Here is an 18678-nt window from a genome sequence, read left to right on the forward strand (position 1 = left end):
GACCCACAAGATCAGGCTGTGACTCTGCAGCTGAAACTCCCATCCCCAGAGAGCCTGACAGCAAGAACCAGATCACACCAACAGTGACCCAGAGCAGTGGAGCAAGAAGGAAACTGCGGTGAGGGTGGGTGTGAGAGAGGCCAGGGCAGAGGCAGCCGGGCACTCAGACAGCGTCACCCTTCCCCAGCTGTGCAGCCACCTCCCACACACCAGCATTGCCGGGCAGCTGCTCTCAGCCCCTGTGCTCTGCAGAGGGAACTGGAGCTCTGGCTGCACAGGAGCTGCTTCATGCCTTGGAGCCCCCGGCCCTGAGGGCAGAGGCTTTGCTGGGTGGGAGAGGAGGCGAGGGGGCTGCTCACAGGAGGGATCTGCACTGCAGGGGATCATACGGATTTTTCTCTGTTCTCCCTCCAATAACAATTCTCGGCTTAGTTTCCTCTCATTTCTGATCATTTCCCTGCTGCCTGGAGATTCTCCTACTGGGAGGTGTTTCCCTGTCCATGTCTTTTCCCTGTCAGCACTCAGACCCCATCCCACCCTCTGTGCCCTCACCCTGGCCCTACAGATCCTGCCTGTTCACAGGGCACTGCCTGGGGGCATCTTCCTGTTTGCAGGTTGGAAAACAGGTCAGACTAAGGCTGATGGGTTCAGCAGATGTGATGCTGGTGCTGTGCACAGGCAGAGCAGCGGCTGAAGGGATGTTATGAGGCTTCTGGCAGACATACCCATCACTTAAAGTTGCAGTTCAGGAGTCTCAGTGACTTTTTTCAGGAGGAGGGCTCATTTTCCTTCTCTCTTTTCCTGTACCCCTCACCGCTTCGGATAGGAAACTGAAAAGAAAGGCTCAGGAAAGCTCCCTATCTGTCCGGTAATCCTTGCATTGATCTTCTGCTTGAGGCATCCACTTGGAAAAATCCTGGGGGTGATCTGGAGATGTGAGCAGCCCTGACCCACACAGCACCCCCTTAACAGCAGAAGCACCTTTCCTGCCTTGATAGGGGTCGATCCTTCCCCCCACAGCTTCTCCCCACAGCCCCGTGGGGATCTCCCCGGGCAGGCTGAGCGCTGACCCTGGCAGGCGGCAGAGTCCCTGCCCCGGCACAGCCCTGGGGTACAGGGACCCTGCTCTGCAGGACAGCCCTGGGCACCCCTGGGTGCTCACCCAGCTTCACAGCTGTTCAAAATTGCCTGACAAGAGCCCCCTCCTTACAGATCCCTCAAGCTGTGCCTGTGCTAACTTGAGGAGATGCCTCCAGGAGCTGCAGCTGCGTTGCCCTGCACCCAGAGACTTACCATGGCAAGGGCTGCAAAGATTTCTCCTCCAGTGAGCTCTCAGTCATCCTCCCCATCCTGACCACCTTTCATCTCTCTCTGCCTTGCTCGTCTCCCTGAGATCCCCAGGCAGAGCCCTCAGCCCTGCTGCGCTTTGCAGAGGAGCTGCTCCTGGGCAGAGCTGTCTCTCTGCAGCGCTGCCGCTTGCCATGAGCTCCCTGTGTCCCAGGAGCCCAGCCCAGCTCAGCAGCACAGGAGCAGCCCAAGGCGCTTTAATGACCCCTCTGGTGGGTTTGGTGCTGAGGCCATGAACCTCAGACCCTGGAGGAAGCTGAAGAAACCTCTCAAGAAGCCCAAGTCAGATTCAAACTCCAAAGTTTCTTGTAATGTTAATGGGTCCCACTGAGGAACACTACTGAGGAAATGACCCCAGGGTCTGGTTAGAGAAGACAACTGGAGGCAGAGATGACAGGTCAGGACAAGCAAGGTGAAGGTCTCTCTGATGATCAGTAAACCTGGATGTGTTTCATTAACCAAAGGGCCAAGCCCTGACCCCCAGCCCTGGGAAGGCACATCCTGTCCCTCCCACGTTGCCCAGGGCCCTTCCTGGGACAGTGTGATGTGGGGCTGTGCAAGGCCAAGGGCAGGACTATGGTCCCACACCTCCCAGGTTCCTGGCTGGGGACAAGGAGGCCATGAGGCCCCTGTGCTGTAAGGACAAGGTGTCTCCTCACAGGCGTCAGAGCTGGAGACAACAGCCACAGCCAGGGGGAGAAGGAGCTCCAGCTGTTAGTGTTTACATGCAGACGGTTTATCCTGATGAGAGCGTCTCTCCCAAGATAACATCATGAGGAGTTACAGGACACTACGAATATCACCTGCAGGAGAAACTTTGCTTTCTTGGGGGGCTAGTGCTCATAATGCCAGAGGTCTGGACTTAGAGGGGAAGTTTCCCTTCATGTGGGAGAACATCAGGAATGTGTGGAGCTCTGCCTGGGGACAGAGAATACCAGATGAAAGTTGAGGACTCAGCGTGAGAGGGCAGAACAACATGGGCAATGTTGTGGTGGGTGGACATCAGCTACTGACTCACTGATGAGGAAGAGGAATTAGATGAGGCCTCTTTCAGACAAATGAAAGAAGCCTCGTGTTTCCAGGGCCGTGTCCTCATGGCAGACCTAAGATATCCCAATAGCTGCAAGGTACCAGCCATGCAGGAGGGTTTTGGAGCTCATGGACAACATCTTCCTGACACGGGTGGCTGAGGAGTCAGTGAGGTGAGGTGCCCTGTGGGACTTCACACTTACAAACCAGAAAGGGTTGGTCAGGGATGGAACAGTCAGGGATGGGAAAGTGGAGTTGAGGCTCCTGGGAGATGATAACAAGGCAAAGAGCAGGATTTCAGGAGAGCAGGCTTTGGCCTGCTGAGGGACCTGCTTGGGTCCTATGGGATATGACCTTGGTGTTTGCAGCAATTTTTCTCTCACATTTCCTCCTTCCTCTCTCCCACCTGCTGTTGTGCAGTGTTTTTTACCCTTTCTCAAATACAATATCACAGAGGTGCTGCTAGCATCCCTGAGTGGCTCAGACTGGGCAAGGAGTGGGTCCATCTTGGAGCCAGCTGAAATTGGCTCTGCCTGATGCCGGTCAAACTCCCGTTGTCTCCTCAGAGAGGTGACAACTGTAGCACGCCCACACTCATCCCCAGTTACAAGACTTTGCCATGTAAACCCAGTAGACGGTGACAATGTGTTGGGTGTTACAAACTACTTGATCATGGAGAAGAAATGGAAAAGATCTTCTGTCAGCAACCTGAGGAAGTCACCAGGAAATGAGCAGGTTCCTATAGGGAACTGTAATTGCCCTGGCATTCACTGGCCAGGCAAAGCAGTGGGTATCAACAGTCCAGAAGATCTTGGGCCGACTGCTTAACGTGGCTGCCTGGTGGGCCAACAAGGGTGATGCTCACCTGGATCTGGAACTGGGAGACAAAGAAGAGCTGGTGAGGGATGTGAACATCAGTGTCCACCTTGACTGTGGTGACCAGGCAACAGTGGGATTCCAGGCACCAGAGGGGAGGGAGGAAGGCCAGCAGCAGAGCACAGGCTGGTCGGCTCCAGAGGAGAAGACTTTGACATACTGAAGGACACCAGCCAATATAGGTGGTGACATGGAAGTCTCTCTGAAGGGTGAAGGAGCTCAGGAAATATGAGAAGCCTTGCAGGACAGCCTTGTGCTCCAGAGGAGTGTGATTCCTCTTGAGCTGTCCTGGCATGTCTCCTCACTCAAGTGGTGCATCAGGCACCCACTTTCCTACACATATTGTTTTGTGTTCATCAGAAAATGCTCCAGATCAATAAGATACCACCTCTTTGGGAAACGGGGAGGAGGGAGAGGGGCAAAGACAATAGAAGAAATACTGATTTATTCTTCTTTATTATGGAAATGCTCTCTATTTGGCTATTCCTGAAATCTCCCTAATCATCAAGACCAGACTTGAAGCCTTTAGGAAAAGGATGCACAGAGCCTTGGCTTGTAAGGGCATTTTGGATGTTAATGAGCCCTCTGCTGCCGTGATCCTGAACTGCAGCTGCTGAAAGAAGGAACAAACCTCTGATGAAGTGAAAGGCAGAAGTGGAACTCAAGTTTCTGAGGGTGCTTGGGACCCCATGAAGGGCCAGCACTGACGCAGCTGTGAAGGAAACAACCAGTCGAGGTCCCTGTCCCTGGAAGCTGGTGAAGGAAAGACTTGGAGACACTGGTTACAGGTGGTGAGGGCAATGTGGAGGTGACTCTGATGCCCTGTCAGCCCTTGATGCATGTTTATCACCAGAATGGCTGAGACTTGATCCCTGGGACCTGGTATATTTTTCTCAAATGTTTTTCAAGGCTTTTTGTGTGGTCAGTGTGAGTGTTTTGTGTTTTGGGGGTGGGTTTTATGTCAAGTGCTGTTGCTTTAGCTGCAAGGCTCTGGTTTTCTGTGGAGTTGGAAATGCCTGTGAGTTCTTCACAACTCATCAATCTTCTTTTATACCCCTGGCAATGGTCACCAATCACCTCAATGTCCCAGTCTCAAACTTGCTTGAATCCTCTATTTGGATCCATATCCCATCACTCCAGGATGTTCGTGCATCCACCAGGTTCATGGATATTTCCTGAGGTCCATCCAGGACTGGGCAGTGTAAGAGAGGAGCAGAGCAGGGAAACCTCATGGGCCATGCCTGAGCACAGCCACCCCCAGCAGCAGCCATTCCCCATCTCCCAGGCACAGCCATGCCCACAGCAGGCAAATGTCACTGCCATATATGATTAGCCCAAGAGAGGCCTTTCTTCCTTCCTTCCATATTCCCAGGAAAGTCTTGCTCCTATTCCTCCTCCACCTGCAGACAACAACTGCTTTCCATTCCTGGGCTCAGCCATGGCTGTAAGGGTTCACTAAACCATCAGCCATCTCATTGCTTCTCCCTGACATGCCCCAACCCTCTCCCACACCACACATGGCCAATCTCTGCTGCTCAGGGCCTCCTGCACTTCAGAAGAGGCCTTGAGCTCTTTGGTTCTTCCTGGTGCTTACTATAAACTTCCTCGCTCTCCCCAGAGTTCATGGTGAGCTTTCTTGTCCATAACAGCCCCTTTATGACCATGGCTTACTAAATGGGTGTCTTTTTATGATCATTTGTGCAGAAAGAGTAGTCACAGGAAAACACTGAATATGTCAAAACTGATAGTGAGTGCAGTGCCGTAAAAACCTGATGAGTTACCCCCATTGCTGTGTCTCTCCTGGAAGGAGTCTGTCCCAAGAAGGGCATCCAGCTTCTGCCACTCTCTGCAGAGGCACATGAGCAGTGTCCGTGCACCTGGGGAGGAACAGGGTGATTTTTGCCAGACCACCCTTCATAGGAACCACTTAGATATGTACTTCCGGATGGGGTATCGTACCTTATGCTGCAAATACCTATTGGATTGGCACTGCCAGAGGGGCTACCACAGATGCAGAGTATCATTTTACAGATATTTAAATATAAGCATGCTAAACTTTTTTTTTCTTTAAATACTGACATTGCTAGACAAATTACACAAACACTTGATTGATTATTGGTGGGTTTTAACATGATTATCCACAGAAGGCCCACCAGCTTTTCATCTCAGGAAATGGGATGCCAGAGCTGAAGGGAAGGATGGCTTGGGCTCTGTCCTGTGATCTGGGAAACTGAAACATGCTCCCATCTCCCCAACACCCTGCCCTCCTCAGTGAGGGGTGTGAGACATTCTGCCAGTGAGATCTGAACTCACAGTCATGACAGGTATTTTGTGTCTAACTGCAGCCAATGGTGTCCTGTCAGCTCAGGATTTGGGCTTCCATTGCTGGAGGTATTTAAAAGAGGCGGAGATGTGGGGCTTTGGGGTATGGTTTAGTGGTGGACTTGACAGTGTTTGATTTATGGTTGGAATCCGTGTTCTTAAGGGTCTTTTCCAGCCTAAATGATTTTATGATTCTTTGATTGTATGATTATCTGATTCTCTGATTCTATGATTTGGGTGGAAACCATTTCCATTCCATCGCCTCCAGCTTCCCTCAGAGGCTGCTGTTGTGTGGCACAACTGTCCTGGCTCCCCAGGCAGGTTGGGCACTGGCTCGGTGCCTGCATTGGAAGTTTTCCCCTTCCTGGGGTAAAAGACTGTTGAGGAGAGACAGTTGTAGAGATTTGAGTCACAGAGGTTTGAAGCAATCCTTCCAAAATCTGAGCAGGCTGAGCTTTGGTACAAAGGCACAAAGGAAGCCAGAATGCTTATGTGGTGTGCACTGACACAACACTGTTACCTGCATTTCCAGTCTCTCAAGTCCTAACTGTGCAGCAGAGTCTGGAGTTCTGAGCTCCCTTCATCTGCCCTGTGTGGCACATGTAAAATGAAACTACCCCAGTCAAAAAGTTGGTTTTGATTCTCTTCACAGCCTGAAGCACCACATGGGTCATGAGACAAGCCAGGATACCCAACGAGGACTCACATGCTCTGCACTTACAGTTTAGATGTTCACTGTAATCTCAGCAGACAAGAAATGCTGATTCCTGGGTGCAAGAAGCTGGTCAAGTGCCTTGTCACCATTTCTGTAATAATGGATTTGATGTCTGGTTGATGTGCAGAGTCTATACATGGATGCTGACACCTGTTGAACAACCTGCTCTGAAAGGATTAGCAAGGTGGGCTGTTCTTTCTGGAAGGGCATTGAGACAGCAAAAAAGAAGATCTTGGGTCAGGACAAATGGAAAGGGATTCAAAACTTGTGGTCAGTGCTATTTGAGGGGACTTGTAAAGCAGCCCTGCACCTCATGTAAATTATTTCTGTGGTCAGGGCTTTTTGGGGGTACTTGTAAAGCAGCCCTGCACCTCATGTAAATTATTTCTGTGGTCAGAGAGAACCTGAGAGCTTTGTCTAAATGGAAAACATGAAGGGGATGAAAGAACAGCATCATTCAGGCTCAAAGGGACATCAGGAGGTGTCTTGACCAACCTCATGATCAAAGCAGGGTCAGACCAGATTACTCAGGACTTTATCCAAACACATATATGGGCACTTTCTGGGGTAGAGTGGATGCGCACCCCTGGGAAACAGCTTCCAGGGCTTGACTGTCCTCAGGATTGGAAAGTTTCTCCCTTTCTGTAGCACCTTTCCAAGCCCAACCATCCAGATTGTTTTTACACATCTACTTGCATAGCAATGCAGACCATAATATCCTACCTTGGACACAAGAGTAGTGTGGGGGATGATGCTGAATGCCCTGCTGACTTCCAGGTAACAGACCACCACTGCTCTCCCCACATCCAGCAACCCTGTCCTTTCCTCACAGAAAGCAAAGAGGATGGACAGGCACAACCTGCCCTGGGTAAACCCTGTCACCTTCTCTTTCACACACTCAGAAATGGGGTCCCAGTGAACATGTTCTGGGGCACAGCCCTTAGTTCCCCTGCTCACCCATTGGCCATTTTTGAAAAGTGCACACACTGTGTGAGAGCTGCCAGTGGTCAGGGAGTCCCCCCAGTCTCCATGAGCTTTCCAAGAAGGTGGAGAGTGGCCTCACTGTGACATGGTCCTGCTGTCTCAGCTCCTGGGATGCTGCCCCTCCTGTCCCATAGACTGGAAAGGATTGTGTTAGTTCCAGGGACCCCTGACTTGATCCCCATCCACTGCTGGTTGTTCTGCCTCCAGTGACAGAGGCCTGGGAGACCTTGCTGGTGAAAATGGAGGACAAGAGACACAGAGAATATCACTTCTTTCCCTTATTAAATCAATGAGTTGTCACAAGGTGTCTTTGTTTCTCCTTTCCTGAACAAGGAACAGCTCATTATGAGGCCCTTGAATTGCCTTACAGATCTAGACTGAGTTTTGCTCTGGACAGTTGCTGTGCTTGGAGGCTGCTGTGCTTGAAGACTAGATGAACTAACTTCTGCCACCCTGCCTTGGCAGTTTATTCCATCCGTGTCACAGCTCTGTCTGTAACACTGACGGCTCCAGCTCAGCCAGTCAGGTCCCTGGCTGAGGCCATTGCCTCACATCTGGGCTGAACCACCCCAGCTGTGGCACCAGGAAACCTCTGACCTGCCCCATGGAAACCTGGTACCAAGTGTCCAAGATCCCATGTGTGCAAATGCTTTGCTTCAGAGCACAGACATGAGATGGTCAAAGATTGCTGAATTTCTCTCTAGACCTAGGAGTATAAAACCAGAATAAAATGCCTAAATTCCTTCAAATGAAGATTTCCCCCTTCCAGCTTGGAGAAATTAGATCCTTTGCTGTAACCTTCCTGGTGTCCTGTCTAATGATGGGACACGAAAAGATGATTGTCACACCAGTTTATTTTTTAACACAAAGAACACAATGCTGGCAAGAAGTGTCTGTGCAGAGGAGAGAGAATCAACATCACTGATTACTTGAGGTTGTTTCAAAGGATGTGCCCCTGGAGCCCCAGGGACAGCTGGAGGGAGCCCAGAGGGGACAGAGGAAGGGACATCATGGGCTGCTCCTGTGCTGCTGAGCTGGGCTGGGCTCCTGGGACAGAGGGAGCTCATGGCAAGTGGCAGTGCTGCAGAGAGACAGCTCTGCCCAGGAGCAGCTCCTCTGCAAAGCGCAGCAGGGCTGAGGGTTCTGCCTGGGGATCTCAGGGAGACGAGCAAGGCAGAGAGAGATGAAAGGTGGTCAGGATTGGGAGGATGACTGAGAGCTCACTGGAGGAGAAACCTTTGCAGCCCTTGCCATGGTAAGTCTCTGGGTGGAGGGCAATGCGGCTGTAGCTCCTGGAGGCATCTCCTCAAGTTAGCACAGGCACAGCTTGAGGGATCTGTAAGGAGGGGGCTCTTGTCAGGCAATTTTGAACAGCTGTGAAGCTGGGTGAGCACCCAGGGGTGCCCAGGGCTGTCCTGCAGAGCAGGGTCCCTGCACCCCAGGGCTGTGCCGGGGCAGGGACTCTGCCACCTGCCAGGGTCAGCACTCAGCCTGCCCGGGGAGATCCCAACACCACTGAGAGGGGAAGCTGTGGGGGGAAGGAGTGACCCCTATTCGGGCAGGAAAGGTGCTTCTGCTGTGGAGAGGATGCTATATGGGTCAGGGCTGCTCACAGCTCCAGATCACCCCCAGGACTTTTCCAAGTGCATGCCTCAAGCAGAAGATCAATGCAAGGATTACCAGAGAGATAGGGAGCTTTCCTGAGCCTGTCTTTTCAGTTTCCTATCCCAAGGGCTGGGAGGTGCAGGAAAGGATAAAATGAAGATGAGGTCTCATGCTTAAACAAGTCACTGATTCTCCTGAAGTGCAACTCAGAGTCATCAGTACATCTGCCAGAAGCCTCATAACATCCCTTCAGCTGCTGCTCTGCCTGTGCACAGCACCTGCATCACATTGGCTATACCTGTCAGGCTTAGTCTGACCTGTACTTTTCCCCAGTCTACAAACAGGAAGATGCCCCCAGGCAGTGCCCTGTGAACAGGCAGGATCTGTAGGGCCAGGGTGAGGGCACAGAGGGCGGGATGGGGTCTGAGTGCTGACAGGGAAGAGACATGGACAGGGAAACTGTTCCCAGGGGGAGATTCTCCAAGCAGCAGGGAAATGATCAGAAATGAGAGGAAACTAAACCCGGAATTGTTATGGGAGGGAGAGCAGAGAAACCTCTTTATGATCCCCGCAGTGCAGATCCCTCCTGTGAGCAGCCCCCTCGCCTCCTCTCCCACCCAGCAAAGCCTCTGCCCTCAGGGCCGGGGGCTCCAAGGCATGAAGCAGCTCCTGTGCAGCCAGAGCTCCAGTTCCCTCTGCAGAGCACAGGGGCTGAGAGCAGCTGCCCGGCAATGCTGGTGTGTGGGAGGTGGCTGCACAGCTGGGGAAGGGTGACGCTGTCGGAGTGCCCGGCTGCCTCTGCCCTGGCCTCTCTCACACCCACCCTCACCGCAGTTTCCTTCTTGCTCCACTGCTCTGGGTCACTGCTGGTGTGATCTGGTTCTTGCTGTCAGGCTCTCTGGGGATGGGAGTTTCAGCTGCAGAGTCACAGCCTGATCTTGTGGGTCCTTTCCTGCAGGTGTGTCCACGGGAACACGTGTCCCAGCTTTGCTCTGCCCTGTGGGGCTGTGGGCAATGCAGTGTGTGGGGCTGGGGAATGAGCTGAGTCTCCCTGAATCAAATGCCATCATTAGGACACTTCACTGTATGCTTGAGGTTTTCTTCCAATCCTGTCCTACAGCATCTTTGTGTTATCTGAACATAGAGAAACATAGAGATGCTATGACAGATAAAATGCTGTTGAGTTTATGAAATGAGCTGTGTGTATCCTGGGCTAGAAGTAGAGAGCTTCAACCTTAGGAAAGGGTGAGACGTGTCATAGTGTGAGGTGGGTCCCTCTGCTCTCAGCAGTGCCTGGTGGCTTTTCAGGGTAACATGGCAGTGTGATCACCATCTCAGAAAGGTGCCAGCCCAGAGCAGATGGAGGAAGACAGAGGGACAGAGCAGCTGCCCTCACCCTGCACTGACCCACAGGCATCGTCTGGTCTCACAGGACTCGCTCTGTTCTCCCTGAGTGCAGCAGAAATGCTGAGGGTTTCTGACACCCGAGAACACTCCCCAGGCTGTGAGAGGAGAAGGAGCTGTAGAAACGCCAAACCTCTCAAACTCAGTTTCTCAGCCCTGCGGGTACAGATGCTGACAGTCCCTTCTGCAGCAGGAGCGGTTCCATCTGACAAAGCTGAACCCCAGGACTGGCCCCTGCCCCACCCCATCACACAGGCTCAGGCTGACTCCTCAAGAGCCCCTGGGCAGAGACCCTGCTCTTCATTGCACACTCATCAAGCACCGACGAGGGCTCCAGCCAGGACGTTCTCCTGGAAAAAGAAAAGAGTCTCTTTGTGGGAGGGTCTGTGGGAAATGACTTTGGTTTTTCTTATCTAAACCGTCACTGTCTTTTCCTCCTTGCACAGGTCCTCATGCCCACAGGCAGCAAATGTCCAACAGCAGCTCCATCACCCAGTTCCTCCTCCTGGCGTTCACAGACACACGGGAGCTGCAGCTCTTGTACTTCTGGCTCTTCCTGGGCATCTACCTGGCTGCCCTCCTGGGCAACGGCCTCATCATCACCACCATAGCCTGTGACCAGCACCTCCACACTCCCATGTACTTCTTCCTGCTCAACCTCTCCCTCCTCGACCTGGGCTGTATCTCCATCACTGTCCCCAAATCCATGGCCAACTCTCTGTGGGATACCAGGGTCATTTCCTTTGCAGGTTGTTCTGCCCAGGTCTTCTTTTTAACTTTCTTGTTAGGTGCAGAGTATTTTCTTCTCACCGTCATGTCCTATGACCGCTACGTTGCCATCTGCAAACCCCTGCACTACGGGACCCTCCTGGGCAGCAGAGCTTGTGTCCACATGGCAGCAGCTGCCTGGGCCACTGGGTTTCTCAATGCTCTGCTGCACACGGCCAATACATTTTCACTGCCACTGTGCAAGGGCAATGCCCTGGACCAGTTCTTCTGTGAAATCCCCCAGATCCTCAAGCTCTCCTGCTCAGATGCCTACCTCAGGGAAGTTTGGCTTCTTGTAGGTACTGTCTGTTTAACTTTTGGCTGCTTTGTGTTCATTGTGCTGTCCTATGTGCAGATCTTGAGGGCCGTGCTGAGGATCCCCTCTGAGCAGGGACGGCACAAAGCCTTTTCCACGTGTCTCCCTCACCTGGCCGTGGTCTCCCTGTTTGTCAGCACTGCCATGTTTGCCCACCTGAAGCCCCCCTCCATCTCCTTTCCTTCCCTGGAGCTGGTGGTGTCTGTTCTGTACTCGGTGGTGCCTCCAGCAGTGAACCCCCTCATCTACAGCATGAGGAACCAGGAGCTCAAGGATGCCCTGTGGAAACTCATATCTTAGTGTTTTCTGAAGCAATAAACTGCTTCTCTCCTTCTACATAGTAGTTTTAATGTAACTAGTTACAGGTCCAGCCTCTCACTTGTAATTTCTGTTTTTATTGAAGTTGGTTTTTATTGTGATAACATTGTCATTCCCTTTCTAAATCTCTATCTGCTTTTCTTTTTTAACCACTGGCTGTGTAAATGAGGAGCCGTGCTCTCCTTTTCTCTTAAACAAAATAAAGCATCCTGTAGTGACTTGTTTTTCACTATATCCTTCCTGCAAGGCCTGTTTGGAGCTGCAGGGACAGTTCCTGTGTGCATGGGAGGAGGGGAAAAGAGTCCAGCCTGGCAGCCCTGCCAGGGAGCACCAGCGCTTGGCCTTCCAGAGCTATTCTCGTTCCACTCCCACACTCTCCTTCTCATCCCTTGTGTTGGTGCAAGGCCTGAGTGCTCTGGCAGCCTGGTCACCGTCCTGCTGTGTGTGAGTCCTGTGAGCGCAGGCAGGGACAGGCAATGGGCACTGCTGTGACAGAGCTGGCCTCAGAACGGCCTTTCCAGAAAGAAAGGTGAAAGGCTTAGGTCTTCATTCAAACTTTTTCTCAAGAACCTTCTGAGAATGTGGCCTGAAGATCAAAACACCAGGGCACAGCTGCACAGTGTGTGTGTGCAGGGCTGGGCACACAGCAGTGTCCTCTCACAGCCAGGCCTCCTGCCAGAGACCTGCAGGACCAGCAGAGCAGGGGCTAGGCTGTGCCATGTGCACTGGACACCCCTTGAGAAGAAGTCTCAGGACAATCATCATGGACTGGCCCCTCACAACCTTCCTTTCCAGCCCTGGCCTCTCTCCCCAGCTCACAGAGGTTGCTCTTCCCTCCTTGGTGGGACACTGAATGAGTTGTTCAGCAGTCCATGTTGGCTTTGTACAGATGAGATGTAGGCACACACATCATGTACGTGAGGTGACACGCAAGCGAGTGATCACAAACACCATCAATTATTCCTTGTTTTTCCATTAAGGTCTGTGGCACAGACAAGGTCTTGAGGTCACTTGATGTTGGGAGGAACACCCCATGGGAAACCACCTGAATGCAGCACTGCGATCTTCTTCCTTGAACTGAGGTCCCCGTGTCCATTCCTCATGATGTGGGACATCTCAGATGAGTGCAGAGCAGGGTGACACACCACAGGGCTGAGTTGCCTCCCGTCCCTTTGGAGTGGCAGCAGGAGGCCAGAAACCCACTGTGACTCCTTCCTCTGTGTGTAAAAGGGACAGACTCTGTCTCTGAACATCCCTGGGTGCATAAGGAGTCCTGAGACCAGCTCAGACACGGATGCCTGATGGAACCCTGGCATTTCTGTGTGTGATTCCAGGAACAAACCTCAGTGGCTGAGTGAGATTCATCTCAGCTCCCTTGGACAGGCTCATTGCAAGTGCTCCTGTCTGCTACATCACCCTTGCCCATGATTCTGGACTGTGCTTTCAAAAGTGACAGCAGAAACACGGGAGTTCTGAGGTCCTTGGGAAAGGAAGATGTCAAACCCATCTTCAAGAAGGACAAGAAGGAGAATTTGAATAATTACAGGCTGGTCAGCCTACCTCCGTCCCTGGGAACGGGATAGGCCGCATCTTCCTGCACCAATCTCCAGGCACCTGAAGGACAAGACAGGGATTGCTGAACCAAAATGAGCAGAAAACCCAATGAGTCCCAAGAAATGCTCTGAACCCATTCCAGAGCTTTAGACCCCCGGGAAAGAGCTCAGTGACAGTGCAGCCCATGCAGTTGCATCTGTGTCCCTCACCGAGCAGCACAACCAGTGTGGAGTCACCCCATGGTCCTGCAGCCAACCTGCTCTGTAGAGCATCAGTGCCAGGTTGGGGCCCTGTGGGGAGCACAGGGAAGGGGCCAGGAGCACCAGACCAGATCAGAGGAGGGATGGGGGAGATCACACAGGAGCTGACCGGGGCTGGAAATTGCCTTGGAGAGAAAAATGCTGGTGTTCAGCTGCCCCAAGATAATACCCAGAGTTCAGGGTGCAGGGCCAGAAGTCCTTGCTGTCCTGGTGCTTCACCAGGCCCTGGAAGTAGCTGGAGAAGGATCGGTGTCCCCCACTTGCCATCTTTTAGTGCATCATCCCTCGTGAAGGGTGGCATGGAAAGCAAGTCTGGGACTCTGTTTCAGGATTTGCACCGAAGAAAGTATTCGCCCAGAAGCCACATCATTTTGCTCTGGTACTTCAGTCCTGGTGCTCATCACATGTCCTTAAGACAAACTTATGCACCCCTCTTGTCAACCCTACCCCAAAAGTCACCCCTAGACAAGGCTCCTGAGCTGGGGCCGAGCTGGAGAACTGGGGTCCAGCTGTGACCAGAGGAAGGACAAGGCCTGTCCTGGGTCCTCTAAAGGGCCGGCAGCCTCTGATCTCCACCAGAAAAGGCAGCATGCAGGAGACTGTAGACCATCCCCAAGCCCATTGGAGGCCCTTAGGAAGAGTTCCTCTCTCCAAATATCCAGCCCAGCTTGTTGCTGCATGAACAACCAGGAGAAACTGCCCCAGGACCCTCATTCCAGACCCCATCTCCTCCACCCCATACAGGCAGTGCTCTCCCCCTTGTCACTGAGGTGGTTCCAGGGACCCAAGAGACACCTGTGGGGAGGAGATGTTGGGTAGTACAGTGTCCTTCAGTGCTCCTCATGGTACCTCCTGCTGGGCTTTGTGCCGCTGGTCACAACCCTCTGAGCCTGGCTGTTCCGTCAGTTCTCCGTGGTGCTAAACAGGAATATGCCCATGAGCACGTTGGGCTGCACTGGGAGGAGCGTGGCCACCCAGCCAAGGGCAGTTATTGTCCATCTTGACTCCGCACTGGTGTGGTCACATCTGGAGCGGGGTGTCCCAGTGGGAGGTTCCCCACTCTGGAGGAACGGGCAGGAGCTGTCATGTGGCCAGAGACAGTCTGGGTCATGTGTGGAGATGTTGAGAGACCCAAACTTCTTTAGCCTGGTGAAGTGGAGGCTGAGGAAACGTGCTGTTTTTACTGAGATTGAGTTAATTTTCTTCATGCATTTTGAATCTCTCTCCTTCATAGCTACTACAGTCTTTTGTTTAGATTTGCTATGAGAATAGTAACACTGTTTCTTCCCTGGGATAGAGTTAATTTTTTCTTTTAGCGGCTTTACAGTGTTTGCCATTTGGTATGAAAGGAATGTCAGAACTCACTGATATCTTGGCTGTTGTCAGGGAAACCAAGGACTTCTTTGGCCATCCAGCTGCAGATGCAACTCGGCAGGAGGGGACACAGACAGGACAGCACCTGGATTGACATGCAGGCTGATCAATGAAATATTCCCTGTGATTAGCGTCATGCTCAGTCTAAAGCTGGAGCTGGCTTTTAGGGCTTGTTACATCCGTTACTTTGGGTTTTCCAGCTGGCTTGGTTAGTTCCATTCAGAAGTTTCATTCTGTCACGAGTTCGATGTTAGTTCGGCCTTTTGCCGTTCTGCCATTTTGCAGTTGGCCTTTGGGTCTTTCTGCCTGTTGCCCTTTTGCTCTCTCTTGCTGGGATCAGCTGTTCAGCAGCACAGGTAGGGACACACCGGGGTGAGAACATGGTGGGGAAGCGCATGGGGTGTCTGCAGCCTGTGGGGAAACAGCCACAGGCCTGGGACAGTGTAGGATGGACCGTGGTGGAGATGGCCAAGGGTGCTGGCAAGGCTGCATGTCCCCGGAAGTCACAATGTCTTTGTCCCCTTGGCTATGGCTGATGTCCCTGACAGCGAGGCCGAAGAGGAGACACATGGTTGTCATGGCCATGGCGCCCCATTGCCTCCTTGCACCCCCCAGGGAGTGTCACACCATTGTCCTGCACTGGGCATCATCCCCACATCCCCAGGAAGAGCCCTGAGACACACGTGAGGGACAGGATCTCCCTTCCCAGGGGCAGGGGGTCAAGGCTTGGCCATTCTCCTTCATCAAACAAACCAAGGGTTTTCTCAGCATCAGAGCTGCTGCACTTTGCCTTTGCCTGATGCAATCACTGCCTCCAATTATCTGCTCTAACGAGTCCCTGGGGAGGCTTTGTCAGTAACAGCCCTCAGTGGGGCCCATTAATGCTTCAAGGTACTTTGGGCTTTGCTTCTGACTTGGGCTTCTTGAGGAGATTCTTCAGTCTGTCCTTGGTATCTGAGGTTCATGGACTCAGCACCAAATACGCCGTGGGGCTCATTAAAACACAGAAAGCCCTAACAAGCCAGGTTTCTTTCCTAATTTTCTTCAAATCTTCAAGACTTGTAGAACTAACTGGAGAGGTTTCAATGGGACACTTACTGATGAAGATTTCAAAGAAGATTTCATAAAGGAGGGTTTTTTCTTTCAAGGGTACTTTCTGTCATTTTTCAGTATGTAGAAGAAGTGACAGCAGCATTCTGCAATGGACATTGATCCAGAGGGTCTCCTGAAGCCATCTGGACAGGCAGGAGAACAGTCCCTTGAGGCTGGACACTGTATGGACACCCTTGCTCCTCACCGCCCACCCCCAGTCTGCCCGTTCCCTCCTTGGCCACCAGAGACTTGCATCACTTTTCCTCACATCAGACTTCTGCACTGAGCTCTGCAGGTGGATGCTGCAGCTCCTGCACTCCAGCTCCCACCTGCTCTCCTGTGTAAACACTACACAATTTCATAAACACTAAAACACTTTCCTCAACTGTGTGTGTGAGCTGGATCTAATGAGGTCCACCATCCACACGGGACATCCACACAAGAACTGTTTTAGACAGAGAGATAGGAAAGAATAGGTATAAACACAATTAACACATTAACTACCATGTTAATTAGACTTCTGAAGAATGGGGCAAGTTTGTAACTCCCTGAAGCTCAAATCAGAAACCAGACAGTTCAGAGGAAACTGAATGACCAAAGAGCAAGTGGAGGAGGAAACCTGAGAGCACTGGGAAGGGCAAACGTCCAGACAGTCTGCTGGAAAGTTGTCCTTTGACATGGACATCTAATCAGGAGAGATGGAAACTCCTGAATGATGACAGAGATGAAATAAAGGAGTGTTGGTAATAGAAGTACAGGGGAAGACCAATATTTGTTTTCGTATCCTTAGTACACTTCCTGGTAATTCACTTTTTAGCATTTTTTTGTGTTTCTGGTGGGAGTTTTTTGTTTGTTTTGGATTTTTGTGTTAATATGTTAAAAAAGAAACAAACAAACAAAACCAGAAACAAACAAACGAAACAAACAAAAAACAACAAAAAAACTCCACAAACCAAACCAAACCAAAAAACAACAACAACAAAAAAGGGCACCTTTCCAGGCAGACATCAGTCATCAGTTGTCTCACCATAAACAGCCAGGGCCATTTGAGGGGCCCCAGTGCACCTGAGGTGCTGGCCTGGGATTGGCATCTATCACAGGGGACCTGGGGGAGACCAGAGCACCTTGCGATGCAGGGGGAGCCTGGGCAGGGGTTCCCGGGGCATCTACACTGGCACCAGGTGTCTGTGTCCCTGGAGCTGAAGACATTTGTGTCCTAAATCCATTCCCAGTTCTGGAAAACTCTTTCCTTTTCAAAGAAAAGAAACCCTCCCAAAGAAAAAAAGAAAAATAAAGACAAGTATGTTGACACCTTCCTTTGCTTTGGATCTTTTTCTTCAGTTCTTCTTATTTTAATTTTCATTGACAGTAACTGACATCTGATGGGCCTACAGGTATTAAGCCAAGATCATTTTGTGTCTTGCATAGCGCCCCATGCCCTCTAAACCTTCCCTGCCCAGGACTCCTCACACTTTGCCCAGAGCGAGTCATACTGAGCTGTTGACTGGTTCACTGGTTGAGATGTTGGTTTAGATGGTCACCTACAGCACAGCTGGATTCATGGCCCATAATCGTCTGCTCTGCCCAGTTAGAAACAGAGCCCAGCATCACAATGGGATCGTAAGAGAACTGAGGTTGAAGGGACCTCAGGAGTCTGCAGTCCAACCTGTCAGAAACTGGGTCACACCAAGGTGTTCAACCTTGATTCAATCAGAGATTGAAAACTTGCAAAGACAGAAACTGTGCAGCCTCTCTGGGTGACCTGAGACAGCACTTGGCTGAGCTCCTGGGGAAAAAGCTTTTCCTTATGTCCTGGCTGAACCTCTCTCACCTTCCACCCATTCTCCTTTGTGCTTCTACCACGCACCATGGTGAAGAGCCTGGCTGTGTGTTCTCCATGACCTCCTGTAAAAGTCGGTCCAAAGAACAGTATTTCCCTCAACATCACCATCAGGGACTTGGAGAACAGATACCCTGACAGAAAGAATTGGACAATGGCTTGGAGAGAGGCCTGAGGAAAAGAACTGTGTTGCACAGGTCTCTCCAACCCGGGGGCTACAGGTAACAATGGCTGCTGTATGGATTCCACCTGCTGCCGCAGCCAGACTTGCCCCCACCTCCTAAAAGGAATTGTGTTCTACAGGTCTCTCCCACCTGGGGACAATAACTGCTGTCCAGAAGATGGATTTCACCTGCTGCCTCAGCCAAACTTGCCCCCACCTCCTCCCTGCTACTAAGGCCAACAAAGAAGAGCATGGGCAGAGGCTTGACAAAGGTCTTGAGGTCACCCAGCGGACCAGTAAGAGACCCCTGAACCGAGGCGACGCAGTCGGGTTCTGGCAAGCGAACCGGGGACTCTTCAGACCTGCGCAGTTAAGCCTGGATGGCGAAAAAAAGGCGGTGATTGGCCTCAATCCCTGGGAGCGAGGTGGGGCGAAGAAGCATAAAAGACAATTCCCAACTGGACATCATGGAGCTCACACCACCAAAGGATCACGCGTCATGACGGAGGACCAGCAGGACGCTGCTTTCGGGACCTGAGACCATAGGGACGCCTTTGGAACTCGTGGTGGTAGCTAATCCTCTTTTCCCCTTTTTTTTTCTCTTTCTCTTTTCTCCACTTTCTCTATCGCGTGCCGATTTACAGACAAAATAATAAAGTTAACACTGTTTGGTTGGATTATGGCCCCTTGGTATTTTGGTCGCTTCGAGAT

The 18678-nt window shown here is 51.7% G+C and overlaps 1 protein-coding gene across 1 annotated transcript; it reads left to right on the plus strand.

The window, feature by feature from the left end:
• Window positions 1–11132: 11132 nt before the first annotated feature.
• LOC135999422 (olfactory receptor 14J1-like) lies at window positions 11133–18505 on the plus strand (the record flags this gene model as incomplete). The annotated part of the gene is made up of 2 exons (XM_065652976.1): window positions 11133–11594; window positions 18203–18505. Coding segments are annotated over 2 exons (765 nt in total), but the record flags the coding sequence as incomplete, so codon positions are not given.
• Window positions 18506–18678: the final 173 nt, after the last annotated feature.

The sequence above is a fragment of the Caloenas nicobarica genome, chromosome 28, assembly GCF_036013445.1.
Source record: "Caloenas nicobarica isolate bCalNic1 chromosome 28, bCalNic1.hap1, whole genome shotgun sequence".
Lineage (NCBI taxonomy): Eukaryota > Metazoa > Chordata > Aves > Columbiformes > Columbidae > Caloenas > Caloenas nicobarica.